The sequence below is a fragment of the Pelodiscus sinensis genome, chromosome 2, assembly GCF_052426305.1.
Source record: "Pelodiscus sinensis isolate ZL-2025 chromosome 2, ASM5242630v1, whole genome shotgun sequence".
In the NCBI taxonomy this organism is placed as follows: Eukaryota; Metazoa; Chordata; order Testudines; family Trionychidae; genus Pelodiscus; species Pelodiscus sinensis.
Genome location: NC_143053.1, coordinates 153,194,628 through 153,218,128, shown reverse-complemented (window position 1 = coordinate 153,218,128; position 23,501 = coordinate 153,194,628). Strand labels below are relative to the sequence as shown.

Genomic DNA, 23,501 nt, shown 5'->3' with positions numbered 1-23,501 from the left:
CTCCTGCAGCCCCCCAATTACTCCCTCTCCCCAGATGGCAGCCTGCGGCAAGTGCAGCCGGGCTGATGGCCGAGTGGTGTGATGTGCCCAGTGTGGGCACTCAGGGCACTCCAAGCCAGAACTTCTTTGCAAGCGGGGCACCCCTTAGAACTGTGTGTCCGGGGTGGGGGTCGGGACCCTTTAAGCGCAGCCCTCGGCTAGCCTGAGACAGCATCTCCATGCTCTAAGTCCTCCTCTTATGCCCTGCCGGCACTGCTTCCGGCCATCCTTAAGCCCTGTTCAGAGTCCACTCAATGTGGACTTACTAGTTCGAACTAGCAAAACGCTAGTTCGAACTAGTTTTTAGTTCTAGATGCGTTAGTTCGAACTAGCTTAGTTCGAATTAACTAATTCGAACTAAGTTAGTTCGAACTAGCGCTGTAGTGTAGACGTACCCTCAGCGATCAATTTGGTGACCATTATTTGTTATTTCTTTTTCTTAAAAGAAAAAATTCTTAAGAGTTTCCAAAGTGCATGAGACCTCAGACTAAATTATGCAAGTGTCAATTTGGAATGTAATGATCTGTCCTACACCAAAATATCAGCCACCCAAATTGTTCTGCAAACAAACCAACTCCAGGAAACAGCGCAGCAAAATTTAATTTTTTATTAATAGTTATTTGAAAACAGTAGCTTATGGTACCTCTATATAGCAGCATTATTTCGAAATAACAAAATGTGCATTTACGCAAGCCATTATTTTAAAATAATGTCGAGCTGGAGGACTTCTTACACTGACATTTCATGAGGGCTACATCTACACTGGCATGAATTTCCTAAAATGCTTTTAATGGAAAAGTTTTCTGTTCAAAGCATTTTCGGAAAAGCACGTCTAGATTGGCAGGATGCTTTTCCGCAAAAGCACTTTTTCACGATTGGGGCTTTTTTGCAGAAAACAGTAATATGCTGTCTACACTGGCCCTTTTGTGCAAAAGTCTTTCGGAAAAAGAATTTTGCCCGAACGGGAGCAGCATAGTTTTTCCGGCAAAGCACTGATGATTTTACATGAGATCATCAGTGCTTTTCCAGAAATTCAAGCGGCCAGTGTAGACAGCTGGCAAGTTTTTCCGCAAAAGCAGATGATTTTGCGGAAAAGCTTGCCCGTCTAGACACAGCCGAGGAGTAAGGGAAGTCAAAGGAAGAGTGTTCTTCCTTCGACTTCCTGCTGTGTGGACAGCACCAAAAGCCAAATTAAGCTATTTCAACTTCACCTACACAATTGACATAGCAGAAGTTGCATATCTTAATTCAACTTTTGCCCTGCAGTGTAGACATACCCTAATTATAGAGATAATATTCTGAAACAGATCCTTATACCATACTAGGTAGGGGCTTACGTCCTCTGCTTACTACATTCACCTACTCCCCTCTCTCTGGCCGCTTTCACTTCACTGAGAGAGCCTGTTGATATTGATGACCCTGATGACATTACAACATCATTCTGTTGTCCAGCAGGAAAAACTTTTTAGATAGACAGACAGACAGATATTATATAGGGACACTGCAAATCAATCTTTTACCTAGATCAAAATTTGAAGAGCCAGAGACAAAATAAAGCATACAGCACAACTTCCAACACAGTCTTATTTATTACGAGAGTTACGAAAGAGCCTAAGAGATTTAGGAGCACAAGTCCCATTGAAAGTCAGTTGGAGTTGTACTCCTAAATCTATTATGTGCTTCTGGACTTCAAGTCACTGCCATGCCACCATTAACTAAACCTAATGTTACACAAATGTAACCTCAAAGAATCTTATTTTTACAAAAATAACTCTACTAATTGGTATTTAGATACACTGATTAATTACAACATTGTATTAGGAATAAAACAAACAGTGCCACAATTTAAATATTAATATAAACTGAAAAATATTTTTCCCTCTTATCTCTGTGCCATCTTTGTAAATATTTTTGAGTTGATATCAGTGACAAACTATAGAAAAATGTAAGTCAAGATGACAAATAATTTTGGTATTTTTCAAAGAGATAATACAAATTTACAACATTTTAGTAGGTGTACTGGGTATATATTTCTTTCATTTCTATCAACATAAAAACCTGCTTCTTCAGATGAACTTTTGCTCACAAAAATCTAATCAAATTAAAACAAAAATGAAAAAAAAAAAACCACCCACTGCCTGAGTACTTCAGTGGAAATACAAAGGAGACACTGATACAGTGCAAAAGTCTTTTGTATTTGTTCTGTCCCTTAGGAGGCAGCCGGCTACTACAGTGATGCACACAGTTATAAGAATACAGACATAACCTTCGATACTGAAAAATATCCATGGATACTCTTCTGTTGATCTTAGTTTTTGTAAATGATAGTTGTTACAAAAAACTCTATCATGGACCAAATTTAGCCCAAGTTTGTCACTTTAGCGTATTTAATTTTCTTTCTGTTCGACATATTATAATAGCATCCTAGAGATCAGTAAAATTAATTCTGAAATAATCAGTTATTCCCCTTCTGGCTGTAATGTAAACAATTTTTAATAGAAATTGACAATTACAAACATCTACATAAATCAATTTAAATACAGATTTACATTACTTCCCACTAAGGGTATGTCTAGACTACAGGCTTTTGTCAAAAGAATTTTTGTTGACAGATACTGTCGACAAAGCTTCTGTCGGCAAAGAGCAACTAGACTACATCCAGTTCTGTTGACAAAGCAATCTGCTTTGTCGAAATGACAGTGTAGACGCAAAGGACAGTATACATGCAATAATGCCTTCTGTCGACAGAAGGCATTATTCCTCGTAGAATGAGGTTTACAGCCGTCGACAAAACTGCTGAGTCTACAGAACTCAGCGCCAGTGTAGACGCAGGTATAGTTTTGTCGACAAAAGTCCACTTTTGTCGACAAAACCTTGTAGTCTAGACACACCCATATTGTATATCCATTTTCCTTTTGCTTCTCTTTTATCCTTTGGCAGAAAAAACCAAACTTGTCAAGAGGCACTTTACATAGGATAGATTTGAAAAATGAAAGGGTTTTTTTTTTTTTATCCTCTGTTGTTTTTACTTATGAATAAGTAACTGCTTCTTTTTAATTCTACAATAAGGTCAGAATCCTGGGCTAATTACCCCACCATGACTAAAATATCTAGAAGAGAGGCATCAAAGAGGAAAATTCAATGAGAATTCCTTTTCTCTGTTACTTCCCCAAAATCAATCCAGGGGATAATTTTGCTCCCCACCTATCTTCTCACTGTACATGAGCCAAGGTCCCACTTTTGATCTGGAGGGACTACATATAAGGATAAGAGAGTTGTTTGTCTTTACCTCCAGTCAATCCTTGAAATCTCTGTTGAATGCGATGATGGCTTTTATGATGTGGACATCTGTCTACTAAGGATGGGCTTAAAATAATCAATCTGTTACAGATCAATCAGTCAAAACAATAGGGCCTTCGGCACTACCATGGTGGACAAAATCCAAATTGGTAACCTAGATCTAAAAGGCAAAGTAAGTGATTAAATGTTTTACTTTTCCATTGTATGAATGCCCCTTAAAGTGACAACTTTTAGATTAAAACTCATACGCAATCCTGATTAAGAAACAATCATGCCCTCATTATCATTAACTTCAGTAGGCATGAGACTGAAGTCTTTGCATTTATTTTCCGTCTGTATTATTTTAAATATCATCTGCAGTCTTTATATGTCATGCAAATATTTTATGCATAAGGTAGTGTAAAGTAGCATTTGCACACCAAACCTGGAAGACAAGGCAAATCTAATTTGAAAACTTGATTGCACACTTTTTTCACTGGTACAGAAAAAGTCTCTCACACCTAAATATAACAAAAACAATTTCACTGTTAGTACAGTCACCTCCAAGTGTTTTCCTGAGTTCCACAAAAAGATGTTGCACTGCCATGCAGGAAATCAGGAGTTGGGAGCACACTCAGCTATCCTCACTATGAATACAAAGTGTATCTTTCAGCTGACACAGTCTTAAAGTAAACTGCACTGCTTTAATGCACATTTATTGTTGGCACATCCATGGAAAAGCACCAACAGTAGAGACACTTGCCTGGATAGCTGTAAATGTGGCTGCAAGGAGGAAGTGAAAACAGATGAATGTACTATAGGAAATTAGTAGTTTCAGAATACCAGTGAGTCATTGTATACTACACATGCCATTGTGCTTGAAATGCCACTACTTTTCTCATACATCACTTTTCCAATATGGCCTTTTCTACTCTCTTGAACTTTTTTAATTCAACTGTTAGTTCCCAATATCTGAGATAAAGCCACATTAGTCTTCCATTTTGACGTTTGTTTGTGTTCAACACATTACCACAATATGTATCATATTTAAAAATATCTTTTAAACCACTTTCAATTTCTAGATCCATAGCAACAGGATCAGTTGCTGCTCTAATTAGCAATTTTTTCTCTATTTCTAGTCGCTGGTTTCTGGGCAGCACAAAACTACAGTAGATGTCTTGTCTTTCTAAAAGTGCTTCTTCAAATTCTTTTATTACAATATTAGCTCTCTTTTGCCACTGTGCTTCCTTTTCAAGATAATTATGATACAAGGCACCTGCTGCCCCTGAGCGCAGCAGAACCTGTTTTTCTTGTTCTAACTTTTCATGTTCTTGTTCTAGAATTCTTCTTTCTTCTACTAATTTGCGACTCTGGGAGACTAGGGCTTCACGATAGCTTAGGCTTCTTTTTTGTTCCTTTTCAAGCTCCAACTCCAAGCGAGCAACTGTGTGACGATTTTCTGTGATTATGTCACGATATTTTGATTCAAGATCTCTTCGTACAGATGTTAATTTTCTATAATAATCTCTTTTTTCTTTTTCTATCTCTTTCTGAGACTCTCTGGTCCAGATCCATCCTGTCATACATAAAACAAATTTCATGTGTAAACAAAACATGTTAACATGGATAATCAAAAATATTTAAGTACTTCATTAAGAAGTTTCTGTGGCCACTATTATTAGTAGTAATTTTTTTCTTCACAAAGACAAAGGGTACGTCTGGACTACATTCCTCTGGCGACAGAGGCATGTAGATTAGACTACCCGGCATAGGAAAATGAAGTGGTGATTTAAATAATCGGCACTTCATTTAAATGTACATGGCTGCCGCGCTGAACCGATCAGCTGTTTGACGGCTCAGCACAGTAGTCTGGACATTCCGCGGTCAACATCAAAGGCATCTGTCGACCTCCAAGGTCGACCTCCTGGGAGGTCGACAAATGCCTTTGATGTCGACCGCGGAGCATCCCGACTACTGCGCTGAGCCGACAAACAGCTGATCGGCTCAGCGCGGCAGCCATGTAAATTAAAATGACGTGCCGATTATTTAAATCGCCGCTTTATTTTCCTATGCCGGGTAGTCTAATCTACATGCCTCTGTCGCCAGAGGCATGTAGTCTAGACATACCCAAAGAGTTGAACTTCTCTTCAGTTCACATATCATACAAAACTGAGAAGTTGTATGGTCTGTATTATACAGAAGATCAGACTTGATGATCATAACAGTCTCTTCTAGCCTTAAAGTCTATGAATCTACAGTTTTAAAACATAAAGAATGGCCATACTGGGTCAGACCAATGGTCCATCTAGCTGAATCTTCTGACAGTGGCTGATGCCAGATGCTTTAGAGGGAATGAATGCAACAGAGCAATATATAAAGTAATCCATCTATCCTCTCCCATCATCCACTCCCATCTTCTCGCAATCAGAGGTTTAGGTACACAAAGACCCTTTTTCCCCGACTATCTTGGCTAATAGTGACTGATGGATCTTTCCTCAACAAATTTATCTAATTCATTTTTGAACTCAGCTATACTTTTTGTCTTCACAACATCCCCTGGCAACAAGTTCCACAGGTTGAGCGTAAGTTGTGTGAAGAAATATTTCTTTATGTTCATTTTAAATCTGCCTCCTATTAATTTTCTTAGGTGACTGCTGGTTCGTAAATAACAATACTGTATTTACTTTCTCCACACCATTCATGATTTTATAGACCTCCAGAGTCACCTGTTTTTTAAACGGAATAGTCTCAGGCTTTTCAGTTTCTCTGCACGTGGAAGCTGTTTTATACTGCCATACTGGGTCAGACCAAAGGTCCATCTAGCCCAGTAGCCTGTCTTCTGGCAGTGGCCAATGCCAGATGCCCCAGAGGGAGTGAACAGAAACAGGTAATCATCAAGTGATCCCTCTCCTGCCATTCGTTTCCATCCCCAGTCAAACAAAGGCTAGGGACACCATTCCTATCCATTTTGGCTAATAAGTATTGATGGACTTAACCTCCATGAATTTATCTAGTTCTATCTAGTCTACAATAGCCACCCTTCTAACGACACAGTACATTGAAGTCTTGCATACAACGGGGACATGCACCTTGAACTTTACAAAATCAGGTGGTAAAAAATCGACCTTAATAAATTCAGCCTTATCTCTCCATGTAGGCAAGGCCTATCTGTTATCTGATGATAATAATGAATAGTGAGGTTAAATGACTTTCCCAGGACCATTCAGTCTATGGCAGAATTAGGAACAGAACAAAGGTCTCCTTCCTCCAATTAGCATGCTTCAACCATAAACCTTTCCAATTCCCTGAATGGAGGCAAACTGTGGAGGAGTAGAATGGATGAGTGAAAAAAGGATACTTTGCACCGGCTTACATATTTCCCCCCCAAAAAAGATATGGTAAGTTAACTTGTGTAGAAAAACATGTATATTAGTATTTGAATGTATTGGCCTCCCTAAATACATATCCCTTCCCTGCCAAGTTTGACCTCATGACATTTTCTTGGAATTACATCCTGCTCTCAAGTCTGGGGCACATTATGTGTTATGGAATATTTATACTTGGACAGTGTGATTTTACTTTCGCCAAATAAAGTTATTCACCAAATTCTCTCCTTTTCTGATATGCTGAAATGACCCCCTTCCTGACCTTCTAGCCAGTAAAGACGGTTGCAATTGACTTTCCCCTGGCTTGTGGAAATGTCACTCCAATCAGCTGGGTAGAAGGGGGGTTCTTGGAGCAATCTAATGCCACATTTTGGTTCAGAAAAGTCAGCAGTCAGTTCTGACATTCTCCACCCCCCACGCATAGCAAAACATTGTATTTCCATTAGAATGCTGGGGCTGGTCAGAAAAATCTGATTACTGAAAATATTACTTACGAAATGCAGCCAATCCCAGCATTGGAACCAATAAAGCATAATTCCATTTGTTTCCATCACCACCATTATCCCTTGGATTAGGCTGGATATTCCAGTTTGGAGGATCATTTAAATTATTCATGGAGTCACCTTTAGAATCATAGAGGAAAAAGAAGTCATGTCAGTGATACCAGTAATTGAGGGAGGGTGCTGATGTACCCATCAAAAACACATCCGTTACTTTATTCAGTATTTCTATTTTAAATGCTTGATCAAATTGGAAATATAGAGGGGGATTTTTAATGGTTACATGACTATTCAATAGTGCTCGAGGCAGGGCCAGCAGCCAGTTGAAAAAACAGCTCTCCGTACAGATCAGCTGCCTGCTGCCTCGCACTGCTGCCTTTGATACAGAAGCAGCAGCATGGGGTGGTAACAGAACCTGTCCGTGGGGGGTCCAAGCTCCCCATGGACAGAGGCTGCTCTGTGAGGTGCCCACTATGAAGAGAGACTGCTTCGCGGCAGCCACTGCTGCCTCTGATAAAGACAGTAGTGTGGGGGGGCACCTCCAAGCCGGTGTTGGGGGGAACTTGCTTTTAAGCTGGCTCCCTCCAGCATTGGCTCCTGCTCCCCTCCTTGCTGCCTCTGATACTAATTGGAAAATTTATTTAAAACATGGCTGCATTTGGCTCTCCATGGCATTGCCATTCTTTTAATCAGTCACACAAAAGAGGGCCTGTGGAAGCAATGAGGTCCTAGCTGCTGCATCTACCATGCGCCATCAATCTGTTGGTACAGAGACGTCTGGTACAAAGGTAAATACAATTTAAAGTAGAATAGCGTAGTAGGAACTGCTTATACATCTGAAGAAGACTTGTGAAAGATGTGATCTCAGTGGGAATCAATAGACAAGTCTTTTGCAAGCATGGAACAGGTGAGTTTTGGGCAGTGGTAGTGTGAGTTGCTCCCTCTCACCCCCACACCAACCATCAATCCAATATGTTCATTACATTGTATAGAATTATCAAGGGGAGAGAGAAGTTCATCTCCATGCTATTTCAGACGTGTGTCTGTGGAGACTGTCAACATAGATCACAACTATTATTTGTATGACTATAGCACCTAGGAGCCCTAGCCTTGGACTGCACTATATATTAGGTACTATATTGACACACCAAAATCATCTCAGTCCCAAAGTCCATACAATCTAAAATTTGCTGTCAATATGTTCACTGAGAACTGGATGCAAATGTCCATATCTGAATAAAGATATGCAGTTACCCACCTCCACTCCTGTGCATTACACAAATATAATGAGCTGTCGCTCTCTCACAAAGATGCCAAAACAAGTACTGTTAAAAAAGCAAATAAATTTTCAGAGTTTCAGGGTTTTTCAAATGTGTTTAAGCAAGTGTTTACAATACAACTCCATTACCAAATACATATTAACATTTTATTATATCAGAAAGTTAATATTTTTCATTTTTAAGGATTGTTCAAGACCAGCGATTCCCAACCGCCGGGCCGTGGAAGTTCTGGGGGTCAGGGCAGGGGTACACCACTCTCACCACGGCAGTTGGAAGAGGCAGATCCTGCCCTGCCTCTCAGCCAACCAGCTCCAGGCAGGGGTGGGGTCTCCTCCCAGCTGCAGAAGAGCGCTTCCCTATGCAGCGGTAGGGCCACATGGAGCCGCTTGGCACAGCCCTCCTGCCACGCAAAGAAGTGCTCTTCCATGGCTGGAGACCCTGCCCCTGCCCAGCACTGGCTGGTTGAGAGGCAGGACAGGACACGCCTCTCCCAATAGCCACAGCAGGAGGGGAGGTGCTGGGTGGTGTGCCCTAGCCCCCAGAGCTGTCGTGACATGGGCAACATCGCAGGGCTAAGTGAGGGGAACCTGGCAGGCACTGGGGGCTCCAGAAGCGGGTCTAGGGGGACTTGGGAGACAGAGCTAGTTGGGGGAGAGGTTACGGAGGGAGGGCTGGACTGGGGTTGCTGGGGGGGAGGGTTGAGTGCAGGGGTGCTCAAAATAGGAGGCTGGTCTTGCGGGATCTGGTGAGGGGGCATGGGACTGGCACTGAGTTTGGAATGGGGGCCTGGCATTGGGGGGCTCAGTGTGGGAGGCTGGCACTGGGGGGGGTTCAGTACAGGGGACTCTGGGATCTGTGGCTGGCGCTAGGACTAGTGGAAAGGCGCACTGGGTTAGGGCTGGCACTGGGAGCTCTGAGGGCTGGGCTTTTGGCAGACCGGTAATGTTTTAGTTGCATATTCATTATTTACATAACGAATATGCATAATTTATATGAATATGCAACTAAAATGTTACCCCTCTGCTGACAGTTTGTGAATGGGCTTGGGATCCACTGTTCTAGACCATGATGGTTTGTAAACGGGAAGCGCAAACGCAGACTATATTTTTTCTGCCATTCAGGCCAGTAGGAAGCAAAACGTCATCCAATGAAGTGCTTATACTGCTCTGGTCCCACGCACTGACCTGCAAGGACACGTCTTTTCCAGTTAGTGCATGCGAGGAACCCAAGGAGCCCCCGGCGCGTTTCCAGCAGCAGCGCGCTGTGGCAGCTGCGCGCGATCACGGCGGACGGGGCGAGGGAGCCGCTCTACAGCCGGGCGCGCCTCGGCGCCCGCAGACACGTCAGACTCCCCGAGGGGCGCAGCACGGGGCCTGCGCAGGGTGACCGCCCCCCCGCGTGGGAGCGGCCCGTAGCGGGAGGCGCTGTAAGCGGGGCGCTGCCCGGAGCATGTTTCGCGGCGGCGCCCCCCAGCGCTCGGGGCCGGTGCTGCGGCAGCCGGGACGTTGGGCCCTTGGCGGAACCCGGGGCCAGTGACGCGGTTGCACCGGCCGCGCGCTCGGAGTCCCATCGCGGCTAGACCGATCCGCGCGCGGGGCCCTACAGGGCCGGACAGGCCCTGGGTCCCGGCACCCCCCAGACTCGCGCTGGGGGGCGGGGCTGGAGACTCACCCTACGACCCCCAAGGGCCAAGCTGAGAGTAGCCGACACGATCACTCACCTGCCAGCAGGCCCAGCCCCCGCCTCTCCGGACGAGCCCATTGAAAGGGGGAGAGAAGTAACAGCATCCGTTTGAGGGTCAGACTTTCCCCCACTCCCTGTACTGCGTAAGCCTAAACGCACGTCACGCTATCCTCCCCCCACCAGTTGGTCTTTCCCGGAGGCTCGCGCCGGTAACGGCGTGGGCAGGCCCGCCTCCACGCATGCGCAGTCAACCCGTGGCTGTCTGGGGAGGTCGAAATGGCGGTGTCAACCGGCGTCGCGTCGCGGGGGCTCGTGAAGCGATTGTTCCGACACCCGGTGGGAGTGGTGAGCGCGCGCCCCGCCTCGCGTGCAGCTGCGGGGGGGGGAGGTCTGGATCCGCGTCTCCCCGGACGGGAGCTGGTCAACCCGCGTGCGGGGGATGGGCGCTCGGGCTTGTGTAACCGCTCGCTCGGCGCGCGCATGCGGGGGGGGGGGGTGGAGGCAACCGCCCCTTTTCTCCCGCTCCGGGCGGGAGGCCGCTGACTTGGCCCCTCCGCGTCTTGGCTGTGCGGGGCGGCTGCCGCACGTGCCTCGTCCTGAGCTAACCCGGCGCCGCCGGTGGGACCCGGGATGTTATAGCCCCGGGCAGAGTAGGCACGAGCAAGGAGAAGAACGGGGGTGCAGGGAAGCGAGGCGCTGCGGGGTGAAGTGACTTGCCCAAGGTCACTCCGCTGGCGGGAGGCAGCTAGCGCCAGGTACAGAACCCAGCCCTGCTTGCCTACTGGTCCCTGCTCTCTCCCCAGCGGCCCCTTTCGCTTCTGTGTTAACTTGGAATGGCTTGTGTGTCTGTACAATTTGTAGCTCCTTGGGGTTTGTCCTCAAGGTATCAGGGATTTCACCTGCTGCAGGAGAAGCAACGTCTTTTTTTCGTGACCTTATTTTAAAAAAGTGAGCAAAATGTAGCAGTCATGATGGTGTATTAGCAGAAAGGTTTTCAAAGGAAACTTCTGTATTCTAGAGCAGACCAATGTGGTCTGGCAATTTTAAATACCCTGGTATTGTATTAAACAAAAAGGCAATGTGTATGAGGTTTTGTTGAGAGAACATCTAATCACTTGCTTTAAATGAATTGATAGTATTCCTCTATAAGCAGATATATGAAAATCACATACATTTAAAGTGAGACGGGGTTGTTAATAATTTAAAGTAGTTCATGTTTTGGTCTGAGTGGATAAAGCAAGGAATTGTATATGAAAACAAATAATGTGCATCCGGCTTCCCCTGAAACTATCCTTGATCCTTCCTGTTCCCCTTCATTTTTTCCCCTCCACCTGCAATGATCCTGGTTCTTATTTTTACTCCATTGTTACATGGAAATTAACAAAGGCAGGGTAACTAGCCCTTTAATTGTGTCTCTTAAATGAAGAGTTAAGCACAAACTTTTGTGATGAATGACCTCAAGACTACTGTTTGTGTATTACAGTAGTAACAGGAGGCTCTAAGCAGGATTGGTACCCCATTATGTGGTAGGAACAGTAGCAAAATGACAGTCCCTTCCAAGACAGATTAACAGGATGGTAGAGGCACAAAGAGCAATATCATGTTTCACTGGTTAACTTAACTAAATGGGCTTTTACAGAGTAACATGGCTTCCCTTCTGATAGTTAAAGCATAAGATAATTGTTGTGTAAATGTTTTAAAACTTAGGCCTGGTCTACATTACAAAGTTAGGTAGATGTTAAGACAGTAGGGATGTAAGAGTGTAGCCATTTAAATGGGTAGCTGATAAGCATGAGCTTATGGGTTACCCAAACAGTTCCACACACCTCTTGGTTTGGCTCCTGGGGAGCCTGCTGCTGCCCCACACTGTTGCTTCTGTACCAGGGACAGCAGCTAGTTCCCTTGGGAGAGGGGTGAAATGTGGGCCCCAGTATACAGAGAGTTAGCTTCTGTTTGAGGCAGCAGCACAGGACAGCAGGCGGGAGCTGGTACATGTAGAGAGCTGGCTTAAAAGCTCTTTCCTGATGCTCACCGGCTCCCTGGGAATTGGCTGCTGCCCCTCTTTGTGATTGTGTGTAAATGCTGAAATGTTCTGCAGTTGCACCGTTAGCCAATTACCCACATTTTAACATCCCTAAAGACCTAACTATGTAAACATATACACTAAAATTTTGCTCCTGACAACCTAACTCACCTGCTACTCTGCCTTAACTCCACCTCTGAGAAGAAGTCAGTGTACTTTTAGCTCAGGATAGATTTTGCTTTATTTGCATCCGCTGTTACTAGCTTTCAGAAGCCACAATGACTGTATGATCAGTGAAAATGATCTTGGTGAGCATGCACACCACTGGTAAAAGCAAAGTATAGATAAGCACGGGCAATGCAATTGTCATGGTGGATGTATGTATGGGTGTAAATTAGGTTGACTTAATTGTGTACTGTAGAAGTACGTAGTTACTGTATTATGTAGCAAAGTGTTTCTGTAAAATAAGGATATTGAAGTTTTCAGAACTGCACAGTATTACGGGTTTTTCTTGGTCTGAATCCTGATGATCATCTCCAGCCTCCCATACAGTTCCATGTTGGATATTATGTTGTCAGCTAAGACCCTGATTCTATGGCAGAATGTTGTGTTGGGATGTCATATAGTTACAGTTTGGCTTTGATTTTAAAATCTGTAAAAGGAGGAAAGTAGGTCCCATAACTTCCTCCTGCATTTTAGAGTGTTAATGTGTTGGAAGACTACAAAAATAATTGCAGGTCACCTTTGTAAAACAAAGCAAAAAATAAACTGCTTGGAATGGTTTGATTGCCAGTTATGAGTTTTCTTTCTGCACAATAAAGCTGTGCTATCAATCACACTGAGCCATAAAAGTAAAGTTATGTTACCTTTCACTAAGCAAATAAAAGTACATAGATATTATTGTTGCAGTATATCCATTATATTTAACTATCTGGAACGAGGTTTTGGTGCCATGCAAACTGCTGCTGTATGCATTTCCCACTAAGAGATAGGGAAAGGGTAAAAGAAGGGATTTAACATCTTTTTTTGGACTAGCTTTGTTCTGTGACTGCATGGGTGTTAACAACCCACTTATGTTGCCTGAAACCAGGGCTTTGGAGCGGAGTCCGGAGCTGGAGCGCAGAGCAGTGGAGCTGCGGATTTTTACTTGGAGCTGGAGCAGAGTCTGCACAGAAAATATTGACTGCTCCACTGCTCCATTTTCTTTTTCATTTTCAATCCAGAATGAATGATATTTTAGCAAGAAAGTCCTAAAGGTGCCAAAAAGTTTCAGATTGTATAACAATTGATATTAACATCTACTTTACCACTTTACGTAATATATCACAGTTATTCTCACTTTGGCTGAAATCAAGATTTAATGTACAGATACAAAATTACAAAGTTTTTCGGAGATATGTTTTATTACAGAATCAGATAATTATCAGACAACCGGCAACACTGCAGACTGTTCCCACCCTTGTGCCAAGGTTAGGCGAGTACGTACTCACGTAGATTAGTTAGTTAGATTAGTATGTGTTTATTTTCAACCTTGTAACATATAGCCTTGTTACTTCCTGTAGCCAAACAGGAACCCCCCCGTAACATCCATTTTTTTCTTGCCTGGGGGGCACAGAGCAGTAAGCCTTGAACAGAAGGCCTGGATGTGCAGGCTGCTGTGTAACCCTGGATAGCTGTAAACAGAGATACACCAATTGCTGACCAAAAGCCTGCCAAGGAGTGCCCTTTACTGAAACCCATATTAATACAAATACACAGCCGTCTGCGGGGGAAGGAATCTCTCGCCCAGTAAAAAAAATAAAATAAAGCAGAGTACTTCCAATTTATCTCTTACAAGTGTAAATTAAGTTCACAACTTGCTTGTAAAAACTGGCGTCACAAAAACGGACCAGTACAATTTGGCATCTTGGATAAGACAGAGGATACGGGCCCCTATAGGTATAAAGATGGGTCCAGCAGCACATTTACTTTGAGTGTCAATCTACCATCTATCCGCTGGTCGGGTTAGGTGTTTGACCTCCCGAGGTTCCACGGGGACGCCCACCTCGTATTCATCTTTCCTAGGAATTGAGGGACCGGCCCTGGCCTGACATGCTGGAGTCGGGAGACACAGACGGGGGTAAAAATTGTACCTGGATGTGGTCCTTTGTCTTAAATGTACACATAGACTTAGAGCTCTTTAAAGATTAAGCTGTCACTTGGTACCATTATTTCTATTTTCTATCTTTATTTTCTTTGTAACCATTTTTAAGATCTATATTTGCTAGCAGTTAAGAAATAGAGCAATAGCCATTGTAACCATATGATTTATAAGCTTCTTGAATAAACCTGTAACTGTTTAAGCTTGAACCTGACTCCTTCAGTTGCTGTAACAGAACCAAGCACAATTTTAAAAAACTTCAGCCGGTCATAAGGAACAGGTATAGGAAAAGCTTGGGCGTTTTGGATCATATCACTCCTAGGTGACAGATCTGTTGGGGCATCTCTCAGTCTTCCCTAGACTGCCTGCTGTGAAGAAATCGTGTATACTAGCAGCTAAAATCTAAAATGTAATAAGCTCTTCCTATAAACTCTGGGGCGTCTGTCAGCCTATTGGCTGCCCTCCGTGAAGGGATCCTGATCCTAACGGACAAAGACACGGACGTTAAACTTCTCGGGGCCTTGTGTCCCTGCAGTTAAGGACTCGGGTGTCACACACACACACACACACTGCCCTAACCATCGGCTGACACTTCTCAACAATTAATATTGTAGAACAGCGATAGCACGTACTAACGCTATGGCATATACCAAATTTCATTGATATATCTATATTAAAGCATTTTTTAGATTAATTAAAAACTTGAATATTTTTGAATATTTTTATTGAAAAATTTCATAAACTAACTTGCAATTTATAAATAAAAATTTATATTATGTTAAAAATATTGTTAAAAATAAAAAACTGCGAGAAACATGTTAAAGTATATTTTAATATTTTAATAATAATATTGTGTAAAAAGAAAATATCGTCACTTTTGTCCAGAAGATCCAAAATAAATTCAAAATACCTTAAGTGGTTAAGATATCACAAGCAGGTACATTATAAAAAAAGTAATGCTTTTGTTCATTGCTTTTTGAAGATCATAACGAGACATTTGGATGCAGTAGCAGCACAAGAAGATTTGGCCATGGCTTGAACAAAAAAATCAAATCTGCCCCCCATGATTGATAGCCGATTTACAGAAAAGGAGCTCAGCAACATCTTTACTTTTTAATTTGAAAAGCCCAAATTTGGACTTTTGGGAAAAGCAAAGAAGAAATTGGCAACGTGAACGGTGGAAAAGGAAGTGAATGGTGAGCTCAAACCATGTAGCTTCAAGACAAGTGAAGCAAGTGCTGTGAAAAGTTTCAACTTTTGGCGGCATGTAAAACGTAACCATCCTGAAAACTATGCAGCTCTGGTTACAAGAAGATGAGGCAAAACAGAAAGCTGAAGCGGCTAAATGACGTTCATTTGTGTCTTTGAAAACTCCTGGAGAAAAGATTTTTTTTTTTTTTTTTTTTTTTTTGCGGAGCTTCATCTGAAAAGAAACCCAAAATTGAGCAAACAAAACTTGACTCATATTTGAAGTCCTCAAAGGTTATAGTCACCATGGATGCCAATACTTTCCGTGAAGGGCTGATGGAAATGGTTTGCTTGAGTTCAACGCTGCTTACTACCTTCAGGCTAAAGAACAAAGAATTTCAAAAAATTGCAGGTGAAATGGGTCAGCAGCTTGGGGTTTTGACGGGGCACGATGCGGTTCGTCATTTAGTTGTCAGCACAGCTCAATCTGGTCGCAAAGAACTCAAGAAAGCTTTGGAGCAAAAATTGTGTACCTGAAAATGGATGCAGTAACCCGTGGAAACAGAAATTTCCTTGTAATCAATGCTCAGTACTATGAAAAAACCTTGGACATAATCGACACTGAAGGGCGTCACAATTCTTCCTATGTGAAAAGTCAAGTAAAAGCTATTTTAGAAAAATTTGGGATAAGTGAAATGCAAGTGCTGAGCATCTGCGTTGACAATGCAGCAAACATGACATATGCTGTCAAAAATTTCAGCAAGGACAATGAAACCATTTCTACCTCTGACAACAGGAATGTGGACAGAACGAAAGCTATTTTGCCTGATGAAGGAACTAAAGGAATGGATGAAATCAAACTCAACATGGATGCTGCGGTGGAATGGGTTAATGACCCTTGCTTCATACTTCCAACATGGCTTCATGAGGGTGACTTGAAAGTCCAACTGATGAGGTGTGGTATTCACACTCTTCAGTTGGCAATCTGTGATAGAGTGAACAAAACATGAGAAGAAATTTCTGGTAAACATTCGACAAGTTGTCAAACTACAAACCCTAAGTATTCGAAGTGTTATGCTTGATCTACATGGAGTAACTCAATCATTGGATACTGTGACTCACTGGGGTTCAACATTTGCGATGATTGATCGGCTTCTCGTTTTTTCAGTTTTACTGTACACAAGTGGCTGCTACTGGAACAAGAGAACTCAAGTTAACAAAAGCTGAATGGGACGAAGTGAAAAACCTGTGAGACCCCTTGGCAAAGCCAAACCAAACAACCGTGAATCTTCAAGCTGTCAATGTAACACCGCGTGTTTTAATGAAGGAATGTTGAAAACTGTCAAAATTCTTGCAAATAAATGGGGGACAAATTGCAGAAGGAATTCTATCCTCCATGCAGAAACGTGAAGAGAAGCTTTTTGACAATATTCATTTCCTTGCTGGAGTTTGTTGACCCACGGTATTGGATTCTTCTTACTTCAAGGGAAGTACCAAAGGCAAAGGAAGGGCTCCTTGATATTGCTCGACGACTTTTAAAAACAAAATCTATTGCTACATTTGAACTTGGCGAAAGAGGCTGAAGAAAACAAAACACAACAAAAGGAGTCGTCAACCATCGAATTTGCGGTTTTGGAAAGTTCACATCCTTCAGAAATAGCAGGCTGTTCTCAAACTTCCATCTCCACTCTTAACTTGTTTGAGCATCCATCCCTGAGACATCTTCAACCATCACAGGGAAATGGAGATAATTCAAGCACCAATTCTTCAGAAAATGATGACTTCAAAAAGGAATTGGACAAACAAGCAAGACGCCGGTGAGTTTCTGTGATTCATAATTGTAATGAAGCATTATTCGAGAGAAACTTTTGGGAAGATTGTGAGGCAGTGGAGTCTATTGGTAGGCTAAAAGCTTCAAAAACAGACAACCATTCACAGCTACCCACGCCACATTCAGGCTGCCTGTAGAATTGCTTCGAGCATGCCAACAACTCAAGCTAGTATAGAGCGACTGTTTTCGGCTTTAAAGTTAATTTTAAATGATCTGCGGCAGGCTATGAAAGAAGACTTGATTGCTGCAATAATTGTTTACAGATTGAATTATGAATGATTCTAGTTTGTATTGTTGATGGCATTTAGTTTGTTTTAAAACTCTGAATAAAAATAGTGTCTTTTCAAAATTACAGTATGCACTTTTTTATTTAGCTAAAAATTAATTTGAGGCTAAGTGGAGTCGGAGCAGAGCTGGAGCAGTCACTATTGGTGCCGGAGTGGAGCTGGAGCAGAGCAATTAAAAAACTTGATTGCTCCAAACCCCTGCCCGAAACAATTTAAAATTGAATTAACTCCTTATGCTTAACTATCTACCACACTATATTTCACTTCACGGGTAGCCATGTTAGTCTGCAACTTCTAAAATGAGTAGTCCTGTGGCACCTTAAAGATTAACAAAAAATATATAGAATCCTTGTAGTTAGCTTTGAGAATCTGAAGTCTGGAGAGATTAAACTGTCATTGTGAGATGGCTTCATTAAAGTGCTAATGCCAGTGCAGCATTTTTACTATACATTTGCCCGAGTACCTTTCCCAGAGATAGGGCTTGTTTTCACCTACAGTGACGCAGTCGTGCTATTGTAACACTTCAGTGAAGATGCTTCTTTGCAGATGTGAGAGCTTCTCTCAGTGGTATAGTTAATCTACATCCCTGAAAGATGGTATTTATGTTGACAGAAGCTTTCCCACTGATCTATACAGAGTATCCTCCATATCTCTGAGCAACATATTTATACCAGCATAGGTCTGTAGTGTAGATGTAGCCCTGAAGAACTCTGTGTGGCTTGAAGGCTTGTCTGTTTCAGTAATTGAAGTGGGTCCAATAAGAGATTCTCACCCACCATATACGTCTCATATTCTGGGTCCAACACAACTACAATAATACTGGAAAACAATTTACAGTGTGTCCTGTGTGCTTAACATCTGTACTAAAAGACAGTGATTAATGGGAGAAATGCATAGTGACTAATTATTGAACAGCTCTTCTTGCGTTGGAGACCAGGATGCAAATTCTTCCTTAAGCTTCCAGTGAATTTGATCTCACCCTGTTTTGCAATGGAATCTAGTCCACATTATAAAACTTTTTCATGGTTGTTACTAGGGATGTGACCGTGTACCCTTTTACATGATTAACCCATGCGCCTGAGCTTATGGGTTAATGCTTACAGTTATACACAGCTTCCCCTTGCTGCCTCTATATCAGAGGCAGGTGGGAGCTGGTGTTTGTCAGCTCCCCACAATTACCAGCTCCCACAGAGCTACCTGCCCCTTCCTGCTATCTCTGATATGGCAGTGCAGGGATGGGGCGGGGAGCAGGCGGGAGCCCGCTTAAAAGCTGGCTCCCCATGAGCATCAGCTCTCACCCAGTCCCCCATGTGTAAATGTGTAACTGTGGCAAATTTATAGCAGTTACTTTTTTTTGTAAACATGTATCATCCCTAATTGTTACTGACATGATTTGACTTCTAGTTGGTTTCAGTCTTTGTTCAAGATACTAGATATTTGTGTTATTCTTTTTCTCTGGTTTAATAAAGCTCATTTTAGTTGCTTTACTCTTCCACACCTAAATGATTGAATCTTGTAGTCAAGGGACTAGAAACTTCTTATGTAATTCATTAACATAGAATAGAATACTAGAACTGGAAGGGACCTTGAGAAGTCATCAAGTCTAGTCCCCTGTACTCATGGCAGGACAAAGCACCAGCTAGATCTTGGAGTGGGCCTCTGTCAAAAATCATTGCCCACCCCTGACTTTGGAAAGTGGTCGAGAGCTATGCTGTTCCATGGCATTAATGGAAGAGATGAGGGGTGTGAGATGGAGGTTGGGTGCAGAAGGGAGCTTGGGGTAAGGGATTGGGGTGCAGGAGAGAAACTGGAGCCTGGGAGGGAGTTTGGGTGAAGGAGGCGGTTGTCACCTAGGGCAGGGGACTGGAGTGGGGTTTGGGATAGGACCTAGGATAGAAGGGGATTGTGATCTGGGGCAGAGGAATGGGATACCATATCTGGGAGGGAGCATGGGTGCAAGAGGGGGACAGAGGGTTTGAGTATGTTGAGTGGGAGGCAGAGGGCTGGAGCTGGGAGGGACTGGGGTGCCAGAGATGGGCTGTGGCTAGGAGACTTACTAGCCAGCAGCCAAATCCACCAGCCTGCCTGGCTGCAGAACTAAAGGTTGCAGAGCTTAAAACGTTTCCCTGCCTGCCTGTTTGCCTCGCCATGTGCTTCAGTGAATAACTGAGCCGAGGAGAGGGGGCATGGTTCTTCTTGACTGCCTGTTATTCAAATAAGCATCTCCCATTGGCTGGGGGTAAGGCAGCTTCTGACGCTTCCCCCATTTCCGCCACTTTTGAAATAAATGAAACCTGGCAGCCACGTTTCTGCACAGGGAAGCAAGGGAGCCTGCTTGGGGCTCCCCAATGCCTCTGTGGGCTAGATCCGACCCGTGGGCCGTATTTTGCCCAGGCCTGATCTAGATCATCCCTGATATGTCTATCTAACCTTCTCTTAAATATCTCCAGAGATGGAGATTCTATAACATCCCTAGGCAATTTATTTCAGTGTTTAACCATCCTGACAGGAAGTTTTTCCTAATGTCCAGCCTAAGCCTCCCTTCCTGTAATTTAAACCCATTGCTTCTTGTCCTATTATCAGTGGTCAAGGAGAACAATTTTTTCCTCCTTGTTGTAACACCCTTTTAGATACTTGAAAACTGCTATAATTGGCTGGTTCCTTTTTCCCTTTTCCTTTCTAAACCAAACAAACCCAATTCTTTCAGTCTCCCCTCATATGTCACATTTTCTAGATCTTTAATCCCTTTTGTTGCTCTTCTCTGGACCTCCAATTTCTCCACATCTTTCTTGAAATGTGATTCCCAGAGCTGGACACAGTACTCCAACTGAAACTTAATTAGCACAGAGTAGAGTGGAAGAATGACTTCTCGTGTCTTGCTCACAATACTTCTGTTAATGTATCCCAGAATCCTGTTTGCTTTTTTTTGTGACAGTGTCACACTGTTGGCTCATATTTAGCTTGTGGTCTACTATGACCCCTAGGTCTCTTTCTGCAGTACTCCTTCCTAGACAATCACTTCCCATTCTATATGTGTGAAACTGATTGTTCCTTCCTGAGTGGAGTACTTTGTATTTGTCCTTATTAAACTTCATCATATTTACCTCAGATCATTTCTCTAGTTTGTCCAGATCATTTTGAATTTTGACCCTATCCTCCAAAGCACTTGCAACCTCTCCCATCTTGATATTGTCTGCAAACCTAATAAGTGTCCTCTCTATGCCATTATCTACTCAACTTTGGAAGCCCCGGGGGTCACAGTGATACTCCCAGCACATGCTGAGGGCCATAACTTTAGTGTGGTTGCATGAACAGGCAAATATATATGCAGATAGGTTCTTTCGCTCTAATAGGTATGAATACAAAGATTAAAGCAAGACTACACAACACGCATGCCCCATTTAAGTTAGTTCTGCTGATATTAATAAAATGCAATATTTACCTCATTTCCACCCAGTTGACAGCACTTTTAATGAGTCCAGGAATTTAACTACTAAAACACATATCAACAGAAGGCTATTATATTGACCATTATGGAGGCCACGTTCAAAGGATCCCACCCATGGGCCACGTGTTGAGCCCTGTGTAAACCCAAACTGTTTGTGGCCCACAGAGCAAACAGGTATGATTTGTGTTGAAGCCCTGATCTAAGTTGTTGATGAAGATATTGAATAGAACTGATTCCAAAACAGGCTCCTGCAGAACTCCACTTATTATGCCCTTCTAGCCTGTTTGTGAACGGTTAATAACTACTCTCTGAGAATGGTTATCCAGCTATTTATGCACCCACCTTATAGTAGCCCCATGTAGGTTGTAGTTCCCTAGTTTATTGACAAGGTCATACAAGACCATTTCGTATAGCTATGACTAAGGGGAGCGTTCCAAAGTTCATTACCATAAAATCTTTTTTCTAAATGCCTTTTGATGGCCTTGAATCTTCTTTAATAAATATTTCATTTATGTTTCTTACCTCTAGTATCAGTACCTCCTGGTATGGGATGCATGTTATAGTAGCATGGGAGCACTCCTATGGTTAAGGTTACGTCATGACATCTATTTAAAGGTCAACCATTTAAATAATTTTACAATGTCAATCAAAATCTGTGGTGTATTGTACTTCCTGCAACTCTAATCACTTCAGTTTACATTGTAGATTGGTTCTGTCTTCCTTTGTGTGCACTTCTTCACAAGTTTGTATTATTTGCAGATTTGGAAAGTGCAGAATTTCCCATAAAGGAAATACCTGATAGATCTGGTGACTGTATACAATGTACAGGAGTTTGGTTACTCAAAAATACTACTTCTAGAAGGTGGATACAACAGAAATCTGAGCAGAGCTACAGAGAGCAGGGAGCATTACTGCTTGAAAATCTGAAATGCTTCACCTTGTAACAAAAGCAGATTTGTAATTATTGATGACATCTCCTACACTTGTCTATTTTTAAAATCTCGGGTAGATTTTTTTTGTCACATCCTGTCTTTAGAAACAAGTAGGACTGTTCCCCTAAAATTATCCTAAAACTATTTTTAGCAGCATATTCTAACAGATTAGTCAGAAGTAGAGCATATTTGTTTTAGACACCCTGAATTTCCAATTACACAATGTCTGGCTCATAAAACATTTCTAAAGTAGAATATTTATTTTAGATAATTTTGAACATGTTTCAACAGTGGCCAGCAGCTTGCCAGACTCTTGCACGTAACTTTCACTTCACGGTCTATGGAAAGAAGAATGCATCTGCTAAAGTTTCTGATTCGGTAAGTTAATGTTTATCTTTGAGGTGGTCGTCTTTCCTCAGTGTATAATTGTAATGTTTCTGGAATTTGAAAGAAGAGCATAGACCTGCATTATCAGAGGTTTTTTTGTGGGGAGGGGAGGTTGTTTTTGTTTGGAAGAAAATTTCAGTATGGGCTATGAATTGTTAAATGGAGCATGCATTGACTTTAGTAATACTGCATTGACTAGAAACTTCTTACATGATATATTCTCACTATATTAAGCTTGTGATACAGGTAAAATCAGTGATGTGCACAGTACCAGAAACTTAACATGTATACTGGATGATATAAACTAAAATAAGTGTATTTTGTAGTTAAACGGACACGCAGTTTGAGAGAGAATTGTTTGACTTACTGTCTTAATACGGTAATCTTTCTCCTCAGATTTCTACACAATATCCCGTAGTGGACCATGAATTTGATGCTGTTGTTGTGGGCGCTGGTGGGGCGGGCTTGCGGGCTGCATTTGGTTTGTCAGAGGCTGGATTTAATACAGCATGTGTTACAAAGCTGTTCCCAACCAGATCCCATACTGTTGCTGCACAGGTAAGAATTTAAATACAATTAGTTTGACATTAAATGTTCTGATATTTTCATATCAGAGTTGGTGTATGTAGCATTATGATTCGTAAGTTGTCTGAATTTCAGTCCCATTTCCATTAGTAAAAATGGATATTAGGATCTAAGTAAAACAGTCTAGGGAAATTGTATATGTTTGACTCATATTCCGTGTCTTAAAACAGAAAATATATTAACATGCCACTTCATTGTATGCATGAGTGTCTATATTGTTGTAATGAAACATTCTCCTATACAAAATGTTTTAGCCTAAAAGGAATGAGATGTTAACCATTGTGTAGTTGATTATCATAATTTCTACTGTATAAATGAAAGATAATGTGGGCTAAGTAATATCTCTTATTGAACTAAAATCTTTTGGTGAGGGAGACATGCTTTTGAGCTTAGAATTTTTTCAGGTTTGCATGCTGTATGAGATGAGACATAAATTTAACTTGAAAATAATTTGTCCATTATCCTAAATGCTATTTAATATTGTGTGTTTTAATGGGATTGAGGACTGGATTG

General features: G+C 42.2%; 2 protein-coding genes and 1 pseudogene across 9 annotated transcripts in view; 2 read left to right on the top strand and 1 right to left on the bottom strand.

Annotated features, from left to right (window-relative positions):
• Window positions 1–632: 632 nt before the first annotated feature.
• CCDC127 (coiled-coil domain containing 127) lies at window positions 633–10,379 on the bottom strand. Of its 5 annotated transcripts, none has more exons than XM_006114218.5 (4): window positions 10,205–10,344; window positions 8,463–8,529; window positions 7,199–7,327; window positions 633–4,894 (listed from the first exon to the last, which is right to left on the bottom strand). In XM_006114218.5, exons 2-4 carry the CDS (start codon window positions 8,476–8,478, stop codon window positions 4,224–4,226), a joined length of 816 nt encoding a protein of 271 aa, XP_006114280.1. In that variant the 5' UTR covers window positions 8,479–8,529; window positions 10,205–10,344; the 3' UTR covers window positions 633–4,223. The 5 variants fall into 5 exon arrangements, with proteins under 5 accessions (XP_006114280.1, XP_006114282.1, XP_006114281.1 ...); XM_006114220.5 differs by having other exon boundaries at window positions 10,156–10,219; XM_006114219.5 differs by lacking the exon at window positions 10,205–10,344 and adding an exon at window positions 9,669–10,198.
• The window catches only part of LOC102455030 (succinate dehydrogenase [ubiquinone] flavoprotein subunit, mitochondrial), a 42,881-nt gene continuing 29,747 nt past the window's right edge, over window positions 10,368–23,501 (top strand). Inside the window, exons 1-3 of one of the 4 annotated variants that reach the window (XM_075921635.2) lie at window positions 10,368–10,503; window positions 22,308–22,394; window positions 22,800–22,961. In XM_075921635.2, the coding sequence (XP_075777750.1) occupies window positions 10,444–10,503; window positions 22,308–22,394; window positions 22,800–22,961 (309 nt within the window). In that variant the 5' untranslated portion in view covers window positions 10,368–10,443. Of the gene's footprint in view, window positions 10,513–22,283; window positions 22,395–22,799; window positions 22,962–23,501 lie in introns of all 4 variants that reach the window. The other 3 variants (XM_075921634.2, XM_075921632.2, XM_075921633.2) reach the window with 3 other exon arrangements.
• Window positions 12,490–22,277, top strand: LOC149525356 (uncharacterized; annotated as a pseudogene).

Excerpts from the sequence above, each read along its gene's own strand:
- CCDC127 (XM_006114217.5), bottom strand. The coding sequence starts at position 10,271 with ATGCTGTTACTTCTCTCCCCCTTTCAATGGGCTCGTCCGGAGAGGCGG. Across the intron at positions 7,328-10,204 it reads GGGGCTGGGCCTGCTGGCAG|GTGACTCCATGAATAATTTA; the intron begins GTGAGTGATCGT and ends ATGATTCTAAAG. Across the intron at positions 4,895-7,198 it reads GCTGGGATTGGCTGCATTTC|GATGGATCTGGACCAGAGAG; the intron begins GTAAGTAATATT and ends TATGTATGACAG.